The following is a 17940-nucleotide window of genomic DNA, read 5'->3' as shown; positions in this document are numbered from 1 at the left end:
CAAATACTGTATGATATCACTTATATGTGGACTCTAAAAAATAAAACAAACTAGTGAGTATAACAAAACAGAAACAGACTCACATATATAGAAAACAAACTAGTGTTTACCGGTGGGGAGAGGGAAGAGAAGAGGGATTAAGGAGTAGAGGATTAAGAGGTACAAACTACTATGTATAAAATAAATAAGCTACAAGGATGTATTGTATAGCACAGGAATACAGCCAATATTTTATAACTTTAAATGGTGTATAATCTATAAAAATTCTGAATCACTATGTTGTACACCTGAAACTAATATAACATTGTAAATTATACCTCAATAAAATTTTTTTTACATTATAAAAAAATTTGTCTTTTTAAAGAAAAACGCTAGGAACCACAATAGTATTGTATTCCACACAATGAGAGAAAATATGTCTAAGGAATGTGTTTTAATATTCACATAATACTTAAAAATGAATGTTTTAAAAATACAGTTAATGCTCACATATTTGAAGCACCCCCCCCATAATCTCCACTGTACCCTCTTTTGAAATGAAATGTACAAGAAACAAAGGCAAAATTCATCCAGGTCAATCCAAATAAGTTATAGAGTCTTACCCTTCAAGTTTAACATTTATTGTTAAAGTCATGGTAGGTGATAAGAATAAGAGCTAAGAAGTAGAATCATACAGAATTTAAACCCAGACTGAAACCTTTTAAAAATAACAAGAATAGCACTCTTACTCCCTACTCTTATCTGGCATAGCTGAGTAAGGGTTCTGTGCTTGCTGACATTCTTGAGCAATTTCTCTCCCTGCTTTAAACATAGGGTAGTTTCTCCCATGACCCTGCTTGTTTCCCTGGAGAGCTTCACATAGAGGCTTCTGTATAACAACATTTGCTTTCATTAGCAAACGGCTATATAGGAAAGAGAAGAATGAAGAGGGAGACAACCTTCACAGAATATCAACAGGCTGCAGATTAAATGTACCTTGTTTCCTTTGCTAAATTCCTAGCACAGATTTCCATCTGAACAGTTATAAATTCTTTCCTCCCACATTCCACCTCTGAATTTTAAACCATTTACTCTGGGCCTCTTCAATACAGCACTCTAAGACTGAGAAAGTTTAGATTTGCATCAATTGTATTTTTAAAAAATTGTTCTCAGTTTTATGTAAGGTATTCAATCCAAGAAAAGAATATACTAAAGATGTGCATATTCTCAAAATTGCCTATATCTTGCTTATAAGTTTTGTTGTTCTTTATATGCTGTTTTCAAGGGACATTTTGAAGTTACATGTAATAGCAACATTAATTATTAGGAAATGTCTACAACAAATCAACAGCTGGTCCTAGAAAATCAAATATTAGCATATCAACATAGGAACCTTTCAAAGGTGTTCTGGCCTTTATAGTAAGGTAATGGCAGCATATATAGTATATATCAAGTTAGCTTTTTTTTTAATACAAAAGTACAACATTAGGAGGAGAGAATGAACAGAATTATAGTCAAGACAGCATAAGGTAAAAATGATACACACAAACAAAAAGCACCTTTTACCTTATAATAGTTCTTAGAGCTCATTAATGCACTTGGAGGCAGGGCCAGAGTCAGCGGTGGCTGGGAAACAAATTCTAAATCTGGTGCATTTGTTCTCTAGAGTTTCAGGCCTGTTCTGTGCTATTGGAACTCTTGGGTTCATCCTACCTCCTCTCAGAAATTAATTTTTGCCTTCTTTAAAGGTGTATCAGCATCAGGATAATTTTTAGATGCTTGAAGTTTATATATATGAAAGGATGGGTTACTAGTCAGGTCCAAATTCAACCCTCCCCGCTTTTTTTCACTGGGTTCTTTCTATCCCTTCCCAGGGCTACGGAGCCTGGGTCAGGGTGATACCAGGTAACCTGCAGCACTGGCTTCACCAGCATGGGTTCTAAGTTGGCTGGTTACTTACCTATGGACTTCTCTAGAACTAAACTTTCAGGTAAATACAAATGGTGAATTAAAAAAAAAAAATGATGTTTGAAAATATGTGTAACAGACTCTACTCCAGTGTCCACAGAGAAAGAAAAAAAATCAGGAGGAAAGAAGAGAAGTTTAAAAGGTGAGATTAACATAAAAACTACTGCCTTTCAGGTTACTAGCAAGACGCTGTGTTCCAGGTGTGGACTACACTGTGTCCAGTTTGAGCCTAAACTGGGGTTTATGGGAGTCCCAGCATACCTTGTGAAATGGTAGGGCAGAGCCTCTTCAAGAGCATATCTGAGCCCTGGGAAAGCACTCACCTTAAGGGAAGGAGGATCCAGGCATAATGAGCTTTGCTCAGTGACAAGATGGTGATAAGACAGAAAGGGGCAATTATGGGTGACAGATACATCAGGGCATCCATCACTCAGATTTGTCTCCTAGCTTTGTCTCCAGCAGGCTGTTGTTTGAGTGTTACTAAGAGCAGGCACACCTCTGGTGAACTGGAAATAGTGCCTGGTGAAACATGGCTGAACAGCAGTGTTGCATGGAAGTGGGATGCTCAGAAAGAGCAGACTTGTTTTTGATTGCATGTGCAGCTGGAGCTGGAGACGCAGTTGGAAATTTACAGAAATACTTGGGGAATTTAGCAGAGGGCTGAGTTAATTTAGTAAATGGGGTAATATGCTCTCAGAGATGGGCAATTATAGTCAATGTGCCTCTCTTTGTATTTACAAGTGGGTGAAGCCTGGAGAAACTCAGGTTATATAAGAATACAAAAATCAATATAAAAGTCCTAGAAAATAATTGTACTTAAACTTCAAAGAATCAGTTAGTACTAATTTTAACATTTCCCTCTTACTCTGCTCACCCATGTCTTCCCTTTCTTTTTTTTTTTGCATATACTACATTGTTTATGGATATTTTTGTATGTAACAAAAGCATAAAACATCGACTAGAAATATACTCAACAAATTTATGATATAGTTGCCTTTAGGAAGGGTGAAAGGGAATGAAACTTCCCTATCTTTCTTGACATAAGTAAAAGTATGAATAGGAATAACACCCAAAGCAGAGCAACATATTTCTCCTATTGTAAAAGGCATTCCAGGAAAATGTCTATCGCTAAAGGACATAGACATCTCCATAATTCTTTGACTTCTGAAGAATGAAATAAGTGAAAATTATGGTATTAAATTTCTTTCTCTTTAGCAACAATCCCGCCTAGTTAGTACTCCCAAAATTCATATTTGTACAATAACAACTTCAAAATAAAATCCAATACTTACTTGTCTCCCACAATTCCCAAGTTGATTGTGGGGTAACCATGTTCCTGAATTGTTGCTAAGAGGGTTGAACGATTGCTGTCTCGAATCTTTCCTGGTAAGAGGTCATCTTCAGGATTTAGCAGCTACAAAGCCAAAAAAAAAAAACCACTACAAATTATTTTCTTAGGATAATATTGCCTATTGTTAATGGGAAAAAAATAGATCTAGTAAACAGAGTTTAGCACATCTAGCACCTATAACAGTATCTGGCCCATAGAAGATATATGCTCAAAGGATCTTTTTTTTTTTTTTAAATTAATTAATTAATTAATTTTTGGCTGTGTTAGGTCTTCGTTTCTGTGCGAGGGCTTTCTCTAGTTGCGGCGAGCGGGGGCCCCTCTTCATCGCGGTGCGCGGGCCTCTCACTATCGTGGCCTCTCTTGTTGCGGAGCATAGGCTCCAGACGTACAGGCTCAGTAGTTGTGGCTCACGGGCCCAGTTGCTCCGCGTCATGTGGGACCTTCCCAGACCAGGGCTCGAACCCGTGTCCCCTGCATTGGCAGGCAGATTCTCAACCACTGCGCCACCAGGGAAGCCCTCAAAGGATCTTTGATAAATATTGAAAGCATAGGAGGATGAGAAAACATTCCTCCAGAATTAAAAAACATGCAGAAATTTAAGTGGTGACTAAACAGCAGGCCAAATATCACACCAGCTTTGGCTACAATTTGACAAAATAGTGCTCTGGAGATAGCTGCCTTTCTACTGGTTGGCTGTTTACTGGGTCAAATTAAAAAAAAACAACAACTTTCTTTTTTCCTCCCACTATTACTTTCTAATCTGTCCTTCACGGAGAATATTTGAGGAAGAGACTGTGTGACATGATATTCTCAAGTCTGAAGAGAATGATCATTTATCTTTTCTTTCAAGCCTTTTGATCTCTTTTGTGAAGTGGTATCAGTAGTACCGAAGAAGTTAAACTTATTTGAAGGAGAGGGAGCCAGATATCTTGTCTCTATTAGCAAACTTAAACAAGTAATACTTAACTGCACACACCCATGATTCCATGACTTTGAATTGAATCACCCTTAAGAGATTTAATATCTACTATTAGATGTCAATGAAGAAAATTATAAGAAGCTTATTTTATGTTAGGATGTTCCAATGAGGCAGTATAGCGTAGTAGCAAGAGTCTACCTTATTCAGATAAGGCTCAAATTCAAGTTGCCCAAACACATTATGCCATAATTTTCTCATTTATAATATATAGTAATAAAACTACCTTGAAAGGCAGTTGTTAGGACTGAGATAATGAACACTCAGTTAACATAGATAAATATACAATAAAAACAATTCTCTGTCCTTTCTTTATGATACATGATATTGAAAGAGCACCTAATTCCCCCCAATTGTTCTCATATTGTTACTCCTAGATGCTAGTATGGATGGAATCAGTTTATAACGTGAACACAGATTTACATTTATTAGATTATAAAATCCTTAAGAGTAGGAGGTCCCTAACACACACAGACACACACAACATGCAAATTTAATTTACACAATTTTAAGATGTACTTTGATTTCAGAAAATTACAAAATGAAAAAAAAAAGTGCATCTTTGAAGTGAGAAAATCTGGAATATTATCTTAGGAGGTTGAAGGCAAGCCTGCACATTTCAGATGCTTAGGCTGTTAATATGGCCAATACCCAGGGTTTTGTATCTCAGTTCTGCCAAACAATGACCTCAAGCCCCTTTAGTCTTCCTTCTGACTCATTAGTGATACCATGTGGCTGGACCTTTGGCTTTATGTTGGAAAAGTAGTAGCTTTGCAAACAACTGTCCCCTTAAAATATCTGCAGAAAAACTTTGATCATCTTATTCACTGTCACCTGGGAGACTTCCCTTCAAATACTGCACTAATCTAACTTAATCAGATCCCATGTGACACTGCAGCCCACTTTCATCCTTAGTCACTGGCAGAGCTTGGAAAATTGCTATTGCAGTACTAATACAGATTAATTTTCTGATCTTAATTAACACACAGTTATTGAACTTATAATTTTATAAGGCCAAGGCTTGCAGCTTTTAAACTCCATTAATCAGACAAGTTGCTGCAGAAAGAAAACTAAACGGTTATATAATATTTTTTTCACAAAGGGTACTGACCACCAACTGAGTAATAAGATTTCCCCGTTATTAGGGTGGTTTCTTTGCCATTCATGTTCCTCTCTGTTATTTTGCTGCACACAGTTCCAGAAATAATAGAACAATTAGCGATCACTGGAGAACCAGTTGTTTATCTGTAAAACTGACATAATGAAATAATAGCTAGTTAAGTGAGGGTATGGGATTTCCAGTGCATTTTAAGTATTTTCAAAGAAAACACACAGAATCGAATGGAAGATTATAAGGTTGCATATACTAGAATAAATTCACAATATTCCTCTTTAAAAATGTAATCTTATTTTCCAGCTTCTTATACTTCTAGTCATCTCTGGAATGATGCCTGAAACTTATTCTAGTTAAAATATAAAAGAAAAAATACAATATAAAGTAAAATAAAACATAACCCAAAACAAACAAAAAAATGAAAACATAACCCATTATCTTCATACCTTGTTACTTTCTTATCTACCACATACTAAATTTCAATTTCCTGTTTGTTATTGTCAGTGGTGCCACTGTATTTCCAGCTTTCAAACATTTAGCCTTTGATTTTTTTCCTTTGTAGTCCACTATCTTCCCAAAGGTTTCAATCCTTAATCCTTACTCCATCTCCTTTTTTTTTTTTTAATGTTTTGCTGCTTTATACACAGGAATCCATCTCCTCCTTGACACTACATTTTCATTCACTCTCTTATCAACCCTCTCCATCCCCCAATTTCAGGCATTGAATATATCTGAATTTCTGCAAAAGCCTCATAATTGGCTATCTTGCCGACAGACTCTTTCCTTCTGAGAAATAAAATAGACACATCTACTTGCAAAACTGTACGATTACTTGCATAACAGGTAAACTGTACCAAACTATGATATGTAACAAACTATCTTAAGTCAAATTGTTATAACGTAAGCTTGTTCAGACCTGTATGTTCCTATAAGATTTTGGACAATTAGAGACCACGGTAACTCCATATGGACTCGTGCTCCAAAGATAAAATGAAATTGTTTCAGCAACTCACCTATTTTACAAAATGTGATCAGTCTCTGCCTAGACCGTACTTACTACCTACCTTAAAACCACCTCATGACCAATCCCAGTCCTCAAAATCCTGTAACTATCCTTCTGTAACTTCCTCCTCTTGAGACACTACTGAGACTCTCAAGGTGATGCTCTTCCTTGCTCAGAAACTTTAATATATCCAGCTTTGTATGATCAACAGGCTTCCCTGGTGGCCTTTGTATTAGGACAATGATGGTCATGAAGGTCCCTACCAACACTTAGGCAAGACCTCATGCCACCACTATTCTCATATTGGTTACATTGCACTTCACTGAGGTCTTTTGAGCCTCTTTGCTCAGGGGAGTCTTTATGATGGTAAGTCCAGCACTTACATTAAACTCTGATCCTTTTTTGTTGAGCTCCCAAAGTTAGCTGAAATTTATTTTGTTTTTGAAGGGGAGCAGAATATGCCACCTCCAAACGTGCCCATGCGTTTGGCACATGCGTTACTTTGAGCTGAAGGCAATCAAGACCCAGCAGACTCAATAAAAACTTTTACTACTCCCTTAACTGCCTAAAAGAATTTAGATAGGGGGCCTGGCCCAGAAAGAGAGCTATTACCAGAGATAACTTTTTATATGAAAGACTTACCTGCATGGTAGGGCAAACATCTGATTACTATACTTCTGCTCTTCTCATCTTCCTGAACTGCCCTTCTCCCCTTTCAAGCCCCAAGCCCTATCCCATTCCTTAGATCAGACTGACATACAAGCCTCAATTGCCTGACTGTCTTTGGGTCTCATATTTTTATGGGATTCCTGTATGTACAAAATTAAATTTTTCTCCTGTTAATCTGCCTTATGTCAATTTAATTATTAGATCAGCCAAAGAACCTAGAAGGGTAGATGGAAAATTTTTCTGCTCTAAGAGTAAGGTTCCCAGGACTTTTTGGTTATCTGACTGAATTTGTAAGGATTTTTGTTTTCCTTACTGTTGGTTTGCTAAAGTGTTGATTTGCTACTAACCATTTTGTTTGTCAATTGGCTACACTGTTGTGTGTCTGTAAGAACTTTTCTATGTTTATGTATGAGAAACTGGCTTTCAGAGAGATCTACCTCCCCATTCTGGCCTGCTGACTTTTAGGGTTAGCTCTGAAGGGTTCAACCTTAGTTTTTTTGTTTTTTTTTAAATTTATTTTTTTATACAGCAGGTTCTTTTTTTTTAAAAATTAATTAATTAATTAATTTTATTTTTGGCTGTGTTGGGTCTTCGTTTCTGTGCGAGAGCTTTCTCTAGTTGCGGCGAGTGGGGACCACTCTTCATCGCGGTGCGCGGGCCTCTCACTGTGTGGCCTCTCTTGTTGCGGAGCACAGGTTCCAGACGCACAGGCTCAGTAGTTGTGGTTCACGGGCCCAGTTGCTCCGTGGCATGCAGGATCCTCCCAAACCAGGGCTTGAACCCGCGTCCCCTGAATTGGCAGGCAGATTCTCAACCACTGCGCCACCAGGGAAGCCCCAGCAGGTTCTTATTAGTTATCAATTTTATACACATCAGTGTATACATGTCAATCCCAATCGTCCAATTCATCCCACCCCCACCCCCACCCCCCGCCGCTTTCCCCCCTTGATGTCCATATGTTTGTTCTCTACATCTGTGTCTCAAATTCTGCCCTGCAAACCGGTTCATCTGTACCATTCTTCCAGGTTCCACATACATGCGTTAATATACGATATTTGTTTTTCTCTTTCTGACTTACTTCACTCTGTATGACAGTCTCTAGATCCATCCACGTCTCAACAAATGACTCAATTTCGTTCCTTTTTATGGCTGAGTAATATTCCATTGTATATATGTACCACATCTTCTTTATCCATTCGTCTGTCGATGGGCATTTAGGTTGCTTCCATGACCTGGCTACTGTAAATAGTGCTGCAATGAACATTGGGGTGCATGTGTTTTTTTGAATTATGGTTTTCTCTGGGTACATTGGGATTGCTGGGTCATATGGTAATTCTATTTTTAGTCTTTTAAGGAACCTCCATACTGTTCTCCATAGTGGCTGTATCAATTTATATTCCCACCAACAGTGCAAGAGGGTTCCCTTTTCTCCACACCCTCTCCAGCATTTGTTGTTAGTAGATTTTCTGATGATGCCCATTCTAACTGGTGTGAGGTGATACCTCATTGTAGTTTTGATTTGCATTTCTCTAATAATTAGTGATGCTGAGCAGCTTTTCATGTGCTTCTTGGCCATCTGTATGTCTTCTTGGGAGAAATGTCTATTTAGGTCTTCTGCCCATTTTTGGATTGGGTTGTTTGTTTTTTTAATATTGAGCTGCATGAGTTGTTTATATATTTTGGAGATTAATCCTTTGTCCGTTGATTCATTTGCAAATATTTTCTCCCATTCTGAGGGTTGCCTTTTCGTCTTGTTTATGGTTTCCCTTGCTGTGCAAAAGCTTTTAAGTTTCATTAGGTCCCATTTGTTTATTTTTGTTTTTATTTCCATTACTCTAGGACGTGGATCAAAAAAGATCTTGCTGTGATTTATGTCAAAGAGTGTTCTGCCTATGTTTTCCTCTAAGAGTTTTATAGTGTCCGGTCTTGCATTTAGGTCTCTAATCCATTTTGAGTTTCTTTTTGTGTATGGTGTTAGGGAGTGTTCTAATTTCATTCTTTTACCTGTAGCTGTCCAGTTTTCCCAGCACCACTTATTGAAGAGACTGTCTTTTCTCCATTGTATATCCTTGCCTCCTTTGTCATAGATTAGTTGACCATAGGTGCGTGGGTTTATCTCTGGGCTTTCTAGCTTGTTCCATTGATCTATGTTTCTGTTTTTGTGCCAGTACCATATTGTCTTGATTAGTGTAGCTTTCTAGTATAGTCTGAAGTCAGGGAGTCTGATTCCTCCAGCTCCGTTTTCAACCTTAGTTTTAAGGACTTTAGACATATATAAGTGATATTTCCCCTGTTGACTGGCTTTTAGCTAATGAATTCATGGATTCATCTAATAATAAACTTGTACTTCTCCTGGCATAAGTTGGCTTCTGTTTTACCTTTCTTGCATTTATTTTTCTACAAAACATAGTTTCATCAAGGAAAATTTGGAATTGCAGTGGTCATTTTGGAGTACTTTTTACATGACAGTTATTCACTTGAAAGCACTTTTAGAACAAAGGGCGAATACAATTCGGAATATTCAATGATTATCACTTTTATTGTTATGCACTGCTTCAAAATGAAATTTCAATAAAAATACAAAATATTTAAAAGTTTGTTAAACCCTGGATTGAGGAAATTCTCTGTCTTATTTGTCTTAAAGAGAAATCACTTAGTTATTTTAAGAGACCTCCCTCTTTGTTTCTGTTCTTCAGAGATTTAATCCTATGGTCTTGATGGAATTGTCAAAGGGCCTAAGACTGGTTGTAATAACTTACTTTCTCTCTTTTTAATGTATTGAAATGGGTTTGTCTGCATCTAAGACTTTTCTCCTCTTTACAAAGGGAAGGTATTAGAATTTTATAGGTCAGTAACTATTACCATATCCATTGCAAACAGCTTCCTTATACATCCTTACTTTCTCCTTCTTTTGGAAAACATAATTAATTGATCAAAAATCAATTTTGATCATTATGGACACACCTAAGAAATACCCAGATAGTCCAGACAAACAGACCTAACACAAATAAAGGTGAGAAAAGTCAGATTATAAACTCTAATGGAGAATAGTCTTATTCTAAATGGCTTTTAATTAAACTCTGAAAAAAAAGTTTTAATTGAGAGTTAAATTAATTGCCTTGGTTGCTTGGATGTAAGAAGGAAAAAGGAACATACAGAGCTTTTAAACATAATCTAAGGAGTCTTTAAGAATTTGGTTTATAAATACAGAGGTTTACAAATTGTATTAGAAAAAATTCATATTCTATTTCTATTATCATGATTCTGGACATGTTAGACTGATTTAATAATTTTAGTTTAAAAACTGTCCTGTGTTTTTTTCCTAACTTTACCACCATGTAAGAAAGTTATACTAGTATAATATTCTAGTTATGTAAGCCTTGGGTCTCTTTGCTTTTTTTTGTTCTATTCTTAAAGACTCTTATTTTTAAAAATTTTTTTAAAATTAATTTTTATTGGAGTATAGTTGATTTACAACCTTGTGTTAGTTTCTGCTGTACAGCAAAGTAAATCAGTTATACATACACATATATAAAAAATCTTAATAGGTTTTTTTTTTTTTTGGCCATGCCACACGACTTGTGGGATCCTAGTTCCCTGACCAGGGATCAAACCTGGGCCCCTGGAAGTGGAAGTGTGGAGTCCTAACCACTGGACTGCCAGGGAATTCCCTATTTTCTTATTAAAAAAATCCTAATTTGAACCTTCTAAATTGTGTGCATCTAAATATGGGGATGATGATATGGAATGTCTCTGTGAAAAGAGACTGATGAGGTTCAAGACATGCTACCCCAAAGTATGGCATTTGGCATAGTGAATATTTTAAGCTGAAGGAATTTGAGAAATAGTACATGCAGGAAGGACTTTCTGACTTCCCCCTGAAGCACGTCAAAAACCCTTATGTTAGAGGTGCCCTCCCTATGCCCAGAGGAAAGGAGCATCCTTATCTCTGAAGGTGAAGGGACAGAGAGAGGAATCTGAAGGAACAGGCCTTGCTAAATTTCCCCCAGTTTACTACACTTTCCTCATGACTTCTGTCCTTTCATATTTCTCCATGACTTTCCATTCTTCATCAAAACTAATAAAAAAAAATGCTCAGGTTTAACTGATTCTTCAGGTCTTCATTTTTTTTAAATGAAGGCTCTCGTGTTACATAAAACTTCCATTAAATTAATGCTGTGCTTTTCTCTTATTAATCTGTCTTTTGTTACAGAGGTAATAAAATTAGAGCTTGAGAAATTAGAAAGGTAGAGGAAAAAATATTTTTCCTCCCTTACAAGATGAATTCTTATAATGCTTCTATTAAATCATGACTTTATAAGAAATTAAATTTTAATTGCCAGATCCTTAGTTAACTCTAAGATCTTAAACTAATATTAATTTGATTGACTGATAAATAATCTTGGATATGTGGGCACTATAATGTTTTTTTTTTTTTAAAGGAATTCCTTTATTTTTATTATTTATTTATTTATTTTTGGCTGTGTTGGGTCTTTGATTCTGTGTGAGGGCTTTCCCTAGTTGCGGCAAGCGGGGGCCACTCTTCATCGCGGTGCGCGGGCCTCTCACTATCGCGGCCTGTCTTGTTGCGGAGCACAAGCTCCAGACGCGCAGGCTCAGTAGCTGTGGCTCACGGGCCTAGCTGCTCCGCGGCATGTGGGATCCTCCCAGACCAGGGCTCGAACCCGTGTCCCCTGCATTGGCAGGCAGATTCTCAACCACTGCGCCACCAGGGAAGCCCCTATAATGTTTAATATACCAGTGCTTGACATAGAGAATGGACTTGAGGACATGGGGAGGCGGAGGGGTAAGCTAGGAAGAAGTGAGAGAGTGGCATGGACATATATACACTACCAAATGTAAACTAGATAGCTAGTGGGAAGCAGCCGCATAGCACAGGGAGATCAGCTCGGTGCTTTGTGTCCACCTAGAAGGGTGGGATAGGGAGGGTGGAGGGAGACGCAAGAGGGAGGAGATATGGGGATATATGTATATGTATAGCTAATTCACTTTGTTATACAACAGAAACTAACACACCATTGTAATTATACTCCAATAAAGATGTTAAAAAAAAACATACCAGTGTTTTTATTAAGTACATCATTAACAGGTTAAAGTAACCATCATTAACAGGGTAGAAAGGATATATGAAGATAGAGGAATGCTTGTGCAAGGTAATGATTATGTTTTATTTATTAGGAAAAAACAGAACAATATTTTTCTTAAAGTAAAAATTACTGATTGTGCCAAAATATAAAGGAAGACAGTAAAAAATAAATTTAGGAGTATTATTCAGTAAAGTATAGAAGGTCTGAAGGGAAATGACTCATTGCTTGGCAGTAATAACTACAAATAATGAATATACAGGAAGAATAATATGTATTAAAAACATTGACAAAGTTGGCTACATGACGTGGGCTTATTCATAAGGAAAAAAGGCCTATGGATCTTTTATTGTAAATTGTTACTAGAATTTGGGTTTTCTTTTTGCTAAAAATGGCTAAGTTATTTTGTGTCCAGATAACAAAGGTCCCTTTTTTTTTTAAAAAATTATTTTTTATTTATGGCTGTGTTGGGTCTTTGTTTCTGTGCGAGGGCTTTCTCTAGTTGTGGCAAGTGGGGGCCACTCTTCATCGCGGTGCGCGGGCCTCTCACTATCGCAGCCTCTCTTGTTGCGGAACACAGGCTCCAGACGCGCAGGCTCAGTAATTGTGGCTCACGGGCCTAGTTGCTCTGCGGCATGTGGGATCTTCCCAGACCAGGGCTCGAACCCGTGTCCCCTGCATTGGCAGGCAGATTCTCAACCACTGCGCCACCAGGGAAGCCCCAAAGGTCCCTTTTTATTACCAAAAAGATTCTGTTAACTCTCTGGTTTATGGCACATTCTTAAATCATTTTAATCAAAAGCTTCTAAAAATAATGGTTACTTATTGTTGATTAAAAATATTGTCTGTAAATATTTATTGTCTTTATTTATGACATTAATATCTTGTTTCTTCTGACAACTCTTCTTGGTTTTGCCTTTCCCAAATTTGGAATAAATCTGTTGTCTTTTATACATTTTAAGCAATTTTTGAGTTTACTGGATGGCTACTACATAATACAAAGATTTGCTCCTTTCTTCTTGTAAAGGGAACAATGCTAAAATATTTGACATATTTTCATGTACAGGTTTGGAAGTCTAGAATCATGGCTTTGAAGTACCTTGCAAACTTTGGTAATATATTTGTCCTAATGTTTGTCTGTATGGCAGTGACCGAATATATAAACTCTAGAGCCTTAAATGTTGCTGCACATTTGCTGTAAGCTATATGGTTCAACAAATTATCATGAAATAAAGAGTACACAAAGGCATGGTGCATGTAGAGATCAGAAAAACTACCTCAGAAAACCTAATACACAATCACAGCCCATCAAAAAGTGGTACCAATCTGGATTGATCACAACTCAAACATAATGAGCTAATTTAGGCTGAAAGTGACCAGAAGTGGGGGCACTGAGAAATGAAATTGAAATCAGAACTTGCAAAAGTGTGCTATGACTTTTAATACAGATAAATTGTGCCAAACCATAATACAGAGCACAAACTGTCTTAGCGGAAATTGTTTTTTAACACCAGCTCATTCAGAACCACATGTTCTAAGACCATGAACAAAGTGGTTTAATAGTAACTCCACATAGATTCATATGTTCCAAAGATAAGGCTACTGACTGTCCAGTTCCAGCAACTTGCCTAGATTACAAATTCTAATGAGTCCTACCCAGGCCTCTGGTGGTCTTTGTACGGGGGTTTCTGTTGCTCAGGAGCACACATCTACTGAAAATGATCTTTCTCAAACACCAGTCTTATGACTTTCTTCTCCTCAACTATACTCAGCACTGTCTCCCAGTCTGCCAATCCATGGTCATTTTTTACATTGTTAAAAACTATACTGGGGCTTCCCTGGTGGCACAGTGGTTGAGAATCTGCCTGCTAATGCAGGGGACACAGGTTCGAGCCCTGGTCTGGGAAGATCCCACATGCCACGGAGCAACTAGGCCCGTGAGCCACAACTACTGAGCCTGCGCATCTGGAGCCTGTGCTCCGCAACAAGAGAGGCCGCGATAGTGAGAGGCCCACGCACCGTGATGAAGAGTGGCCCCTGCTTGCCGCAACTGGAGAAAGCCCTCGCACAGAAACGAAGACCCAACACAGCCAAAAATAAATAAATAAATAAATTAAAGTTAACGGGTTATTTAAAAAAAAAAAAAAACTATACTGAAGGCTCAAGACTCACCTCCTTTAAGAAACCTTATAAAGGAAGAAAATTCTGATGCATGCTACAACATGGTTGAAACTTGAGGATATTTTGCTAAGTGAAATAAGGCAGACACAAAAAGACAAATTCTATATGATGACACTCATATGAGGTACTAAGAGTAACCAAATTCATATAGATAGAAAGTAGAATGGTGGTTGCCATGGGCTGTGGGAGGGAGGAAATGGGGAGCTGTGTTTAAAATTTCAGTTTTGCAAGATAAAAACTGTTCTGGAGATTGGTTGCACAACAATGTGAATGTACTTAAAACTACTGAAGTATACACTTAAAAATAGTTAAGATGATAAATTTTTTGTTATGTGTATTCTATTGTAATTAAAAATGAAAAAAAAATTAAATGTCACTGATGACCTTGGCAATAACAGTTTCAGGGAATAGTGATGCCTTTAAAAAAGAGGCAAGTCAGGAAGGAAGTATTCCACTCTTTATGGTAGGAAGGGAAAGATGGTGAGTGAGATTAGGTAATGGTGGAACATCAGGTGGAAATATCCAGAGGAAGTTGTAAATGAAGGCTTGAAATTACAAAAGAGGTTAAGTTTAGGGCTACAGATATGGGAAGTTACCTGCATATATTTGACATGAGAGGAAAACTCTAAGGGAGAATTTAGAGGGAGTGGAAGACACAGCAGAGAACAGCATCCTAGGGGAATATTCCAATTAGGGAATGGGATCAAGATAAGGAACGATGAGGAAAAAAAGTAGTAGTTGGCAGGGCATCAAGAGAGAACAATCATGGAACACCAGGAAAGAGACAGTTTCAAGGTGGTGGGTGAGGAATGCCACTGATGTCAAATGATATAGACAGGTTAAGGAAGATAAATATCAGAGCAGGTTTTAGAGGTTAGGAGGTGATTAGTATACTCAGGAAAGCAGTTTCTGTACTAATGGGGGGCAATAATGAGATTCGGGAGTTTGAGGAGAAAGTGCAGAGTGAGGAAGGAAAGGCAGCATGTGCAGACCTCTCTTTCAACAAAGCTGGTAGTGGATAGGAGGTGAATATGCAGTAGCTCAAGGAGGCAAGAAGGTGTTTAAATATAGGTTCTCTTCTGATAGCAGTAATCTTTGTCTATTTGGATGTGGAAGGAGGATGAGCCACTAGAGAGAAAATAATCAGAGAACACAGAAGACATAGGAAGTAATTTAGAAATCAAAGTTCCGAGGAAGGTGAGAAAAAGTGGGTCTAAAGGTAGAAGTAGAGGAATTGTTCTTAGAAAGAAGTACCTTTTCCTTTTAGATCGGAAGAAAGGAGGATAGCTAAAGGAATGGGGAAATTTTCGAGGTAATGAGATGGGAAGAAGAGGGAGATCTCATCTCGTTCAGTTTGACAAATATATTTATTTTTTACCTTCACTTTTTTCCCATAAAGGTGGTTAGGTCATCTGCCAAGAGTACAAAGTAGGGCTGCTACTGAGGTTTAAAGAGGGTATAGAGTGTATGAATGAACTATCATATTGGAACTGGAAGAATGTACTAGAAAATCAACAAGACAGTTACATCAGAATTACTGAACAACTTTAAGTGCCAGGTTGCCATTAAATGGCAGTAATTTGTAGTTGTTCAGGTAATCATAGCTCTATGAATTTTTTCAGTAATGTTTTTCTGCTTGGGAGCAAAAATGGAGAAAGTGGAGAATGGAGTCATTCACTTTGGGTATTACCACAGTAAGCAAAGGATAGATTAAAGGAGTGAAGCTATCTGAAGTGTTAGTGAGGGCAACTTTAAAGCGGTGACTCATAGTCCTTAATCTGGACAAGAAGTATAGTGTGGCTAGAAGAAAGTAATGGACTATCTAACCTGATAGGTTTCAGAGATTGCCATTAAAAAGCTGGGGAAATGAAATTTAAGGAAGTGGGAAGCATTGTGGAATAGTGGAAAAAAGTCATTACAGCCAAAAGATTTAGGTGTGAAATCAGGCTTCATCACTTACACAACATATATAATGTTGGGTAAGTTGCTTTGTTTTTGAGCTTCAATTTTCTCTTATGTAAAAAGAAGGATAATTATATTAACCTCATAGTGTTGCTTTAATCATAAAGCACATAGCGGTACTGGTCATAGTAGACACTCAACTTCTTATTCCTTCTCTTATTAGTGGGGACAAAGATCTTAAAGATTCTACTTTTATAATAACAGCTGCTTCTGGCAGCTCCCAAAGAACAGTATATGGAAATTTTAGACAGACTTTATATATCTAAAGTTTAAACTTGTTTGTACAGACATCTGTTATTGAGAGTGGCCAAGAGATTTACAAAAGATAGAATAAAATAAGCAGAGGCATAGTGGAGATAAATACACTTAGTTCTGTGTATGTGTATGTGTGTGTGAGTGAGAGTGAGAGAGAGAGAGAGAGAGAGGAAGGGAGAGAGGGAGAGACAGGGAAGGAGGGGGTAGAAAGAATGAGAATGAATAGAAATGAATGAATGAGTTATGGAATATGGCAGAAGGTGACTGAAACTAGAAGAAAACTTACCATCTATGGAAGGAATATTTATTGCTAGTACTTTGGGTAACTAGATAACAAGCATACAATCTTGACTTCCTGAAGCTAATGGCAGCTGGCTGACTGATGTCCAGTTTAAAGACCTGTAAGTCACCATCTACAGTTTCAAGGGAAACAATATATTTTATAGAATGGAGTTCATCTTGACTTTTCACTTTCTCTTATCTTCTACCTTGAATTCACTGGCAAATCCTGTTTGTTGATTTTACCTTCAAAATGTATCCTGGATCTGATTACTTCTCACCATCTCCACTACCATTCTGGGCCAAATCTCTTGCTGGAGTATTGCATATCCTTTTCTTTTTAAAATTTTTAAATTTATTTTAATTTTTAATTTTAATTTTATTTTTTTTGTGTGTGTGTGTGTGTCAGGCAATTTTATCAGCATTGGTAATACAGTAGTGAACAAACAATACAAGCTTCAAAGAGGTACAGACAGTAACCACTGCATATCCTTTTAACTGGCCTTTCGGCTTTTCACTTTTTCTCTCCCATACACCAAGCCATACATATAGAAGCCAGAGTGATCATTTAAAAATTTAAGACATTTTATGTTCCATGCTATGTTTCGCTTCCTCAGAACTGTCCATTTAGAATAAAATGATCTTGTTTCTGTTACTTCTCCAACCTCATCTCCTTTTACTTTTCTCCTTTCCCTCTATACTTCAGCCACATTGGCCTCCTTGCTGTTCCTCAAACTTGATAAGCATGTACTCCAGGGCTTTAGTGTTTATTGTCCCCTCTGCTTGGAACACAGTTCTGCTCACGTGGCATAGACCCTCAATGCCTTCAGATTTCCACTCTAATTTCCCCTCAACAGTGTGGCCTGATTAGCCTTTGTAAAACAGAGGACTCTACCTGTCTACCAGTCAGGTCCGGGATGAGAAAACCAAAACTCCTCTAGGTATTTAAAATGGAGGGGGTGGGAGAAGAGAGGATTTAATGCATGGGATTGGTTACAAATGTGTTGGCAGAGTTGGAGAAACAAAAGAAGAAACGTGTATTACTAAAGATCAGTAACTGCAGTCACCATTGTCCCCAGGGCTGTTGGAGGAAAGTGA

At 37.5% G+C, this 17940-nt stretch overlaps 1 protein-coding gene across 11 annotated transcripts in view; it reads right to left on the bottom strand.

Moving 5' to 3' along the window:
• Positions 1-17940, bottom strand: part of GPHN (gephyrin) — a 615197-nt gene that overhangs the window by 60546 nt on the left and 536711 nt on the right. For all 11 annotated transcript variants that reach the window (XM_061180933.1, XM_061180924.1, XM_061180928.1 and 8 more), the window contains one exon: positions 3240-3361. In XM_061180933.1, the coding sequence (XP_061036916.1) occupies positions 3240-3361 (122 nt within the window). The remainder of the gene's footprint in view (positions 1-3239; positions 3362-17940) is intronic.

Source organism: Eubalaena glacialis, chromosome 2 (genome assembly GCF_028564815.1).
Source record: "Eubalaena glacialis isolate mEubGla1 chromosome 2, mEubGla1.1.hap2.+ XY, whole genome shotgun sequence".
Taxonomy (NCBI): domain Eukaryota; kingdom Metazoa; phylum Chordata; class Mammalia; order Artiodactyla; family Balaenidae; genus Eubalaena; species Eubalaena glacialis.
This window is presented reverse-complemented; position numbering and strand designations above follow the sequence as displayed.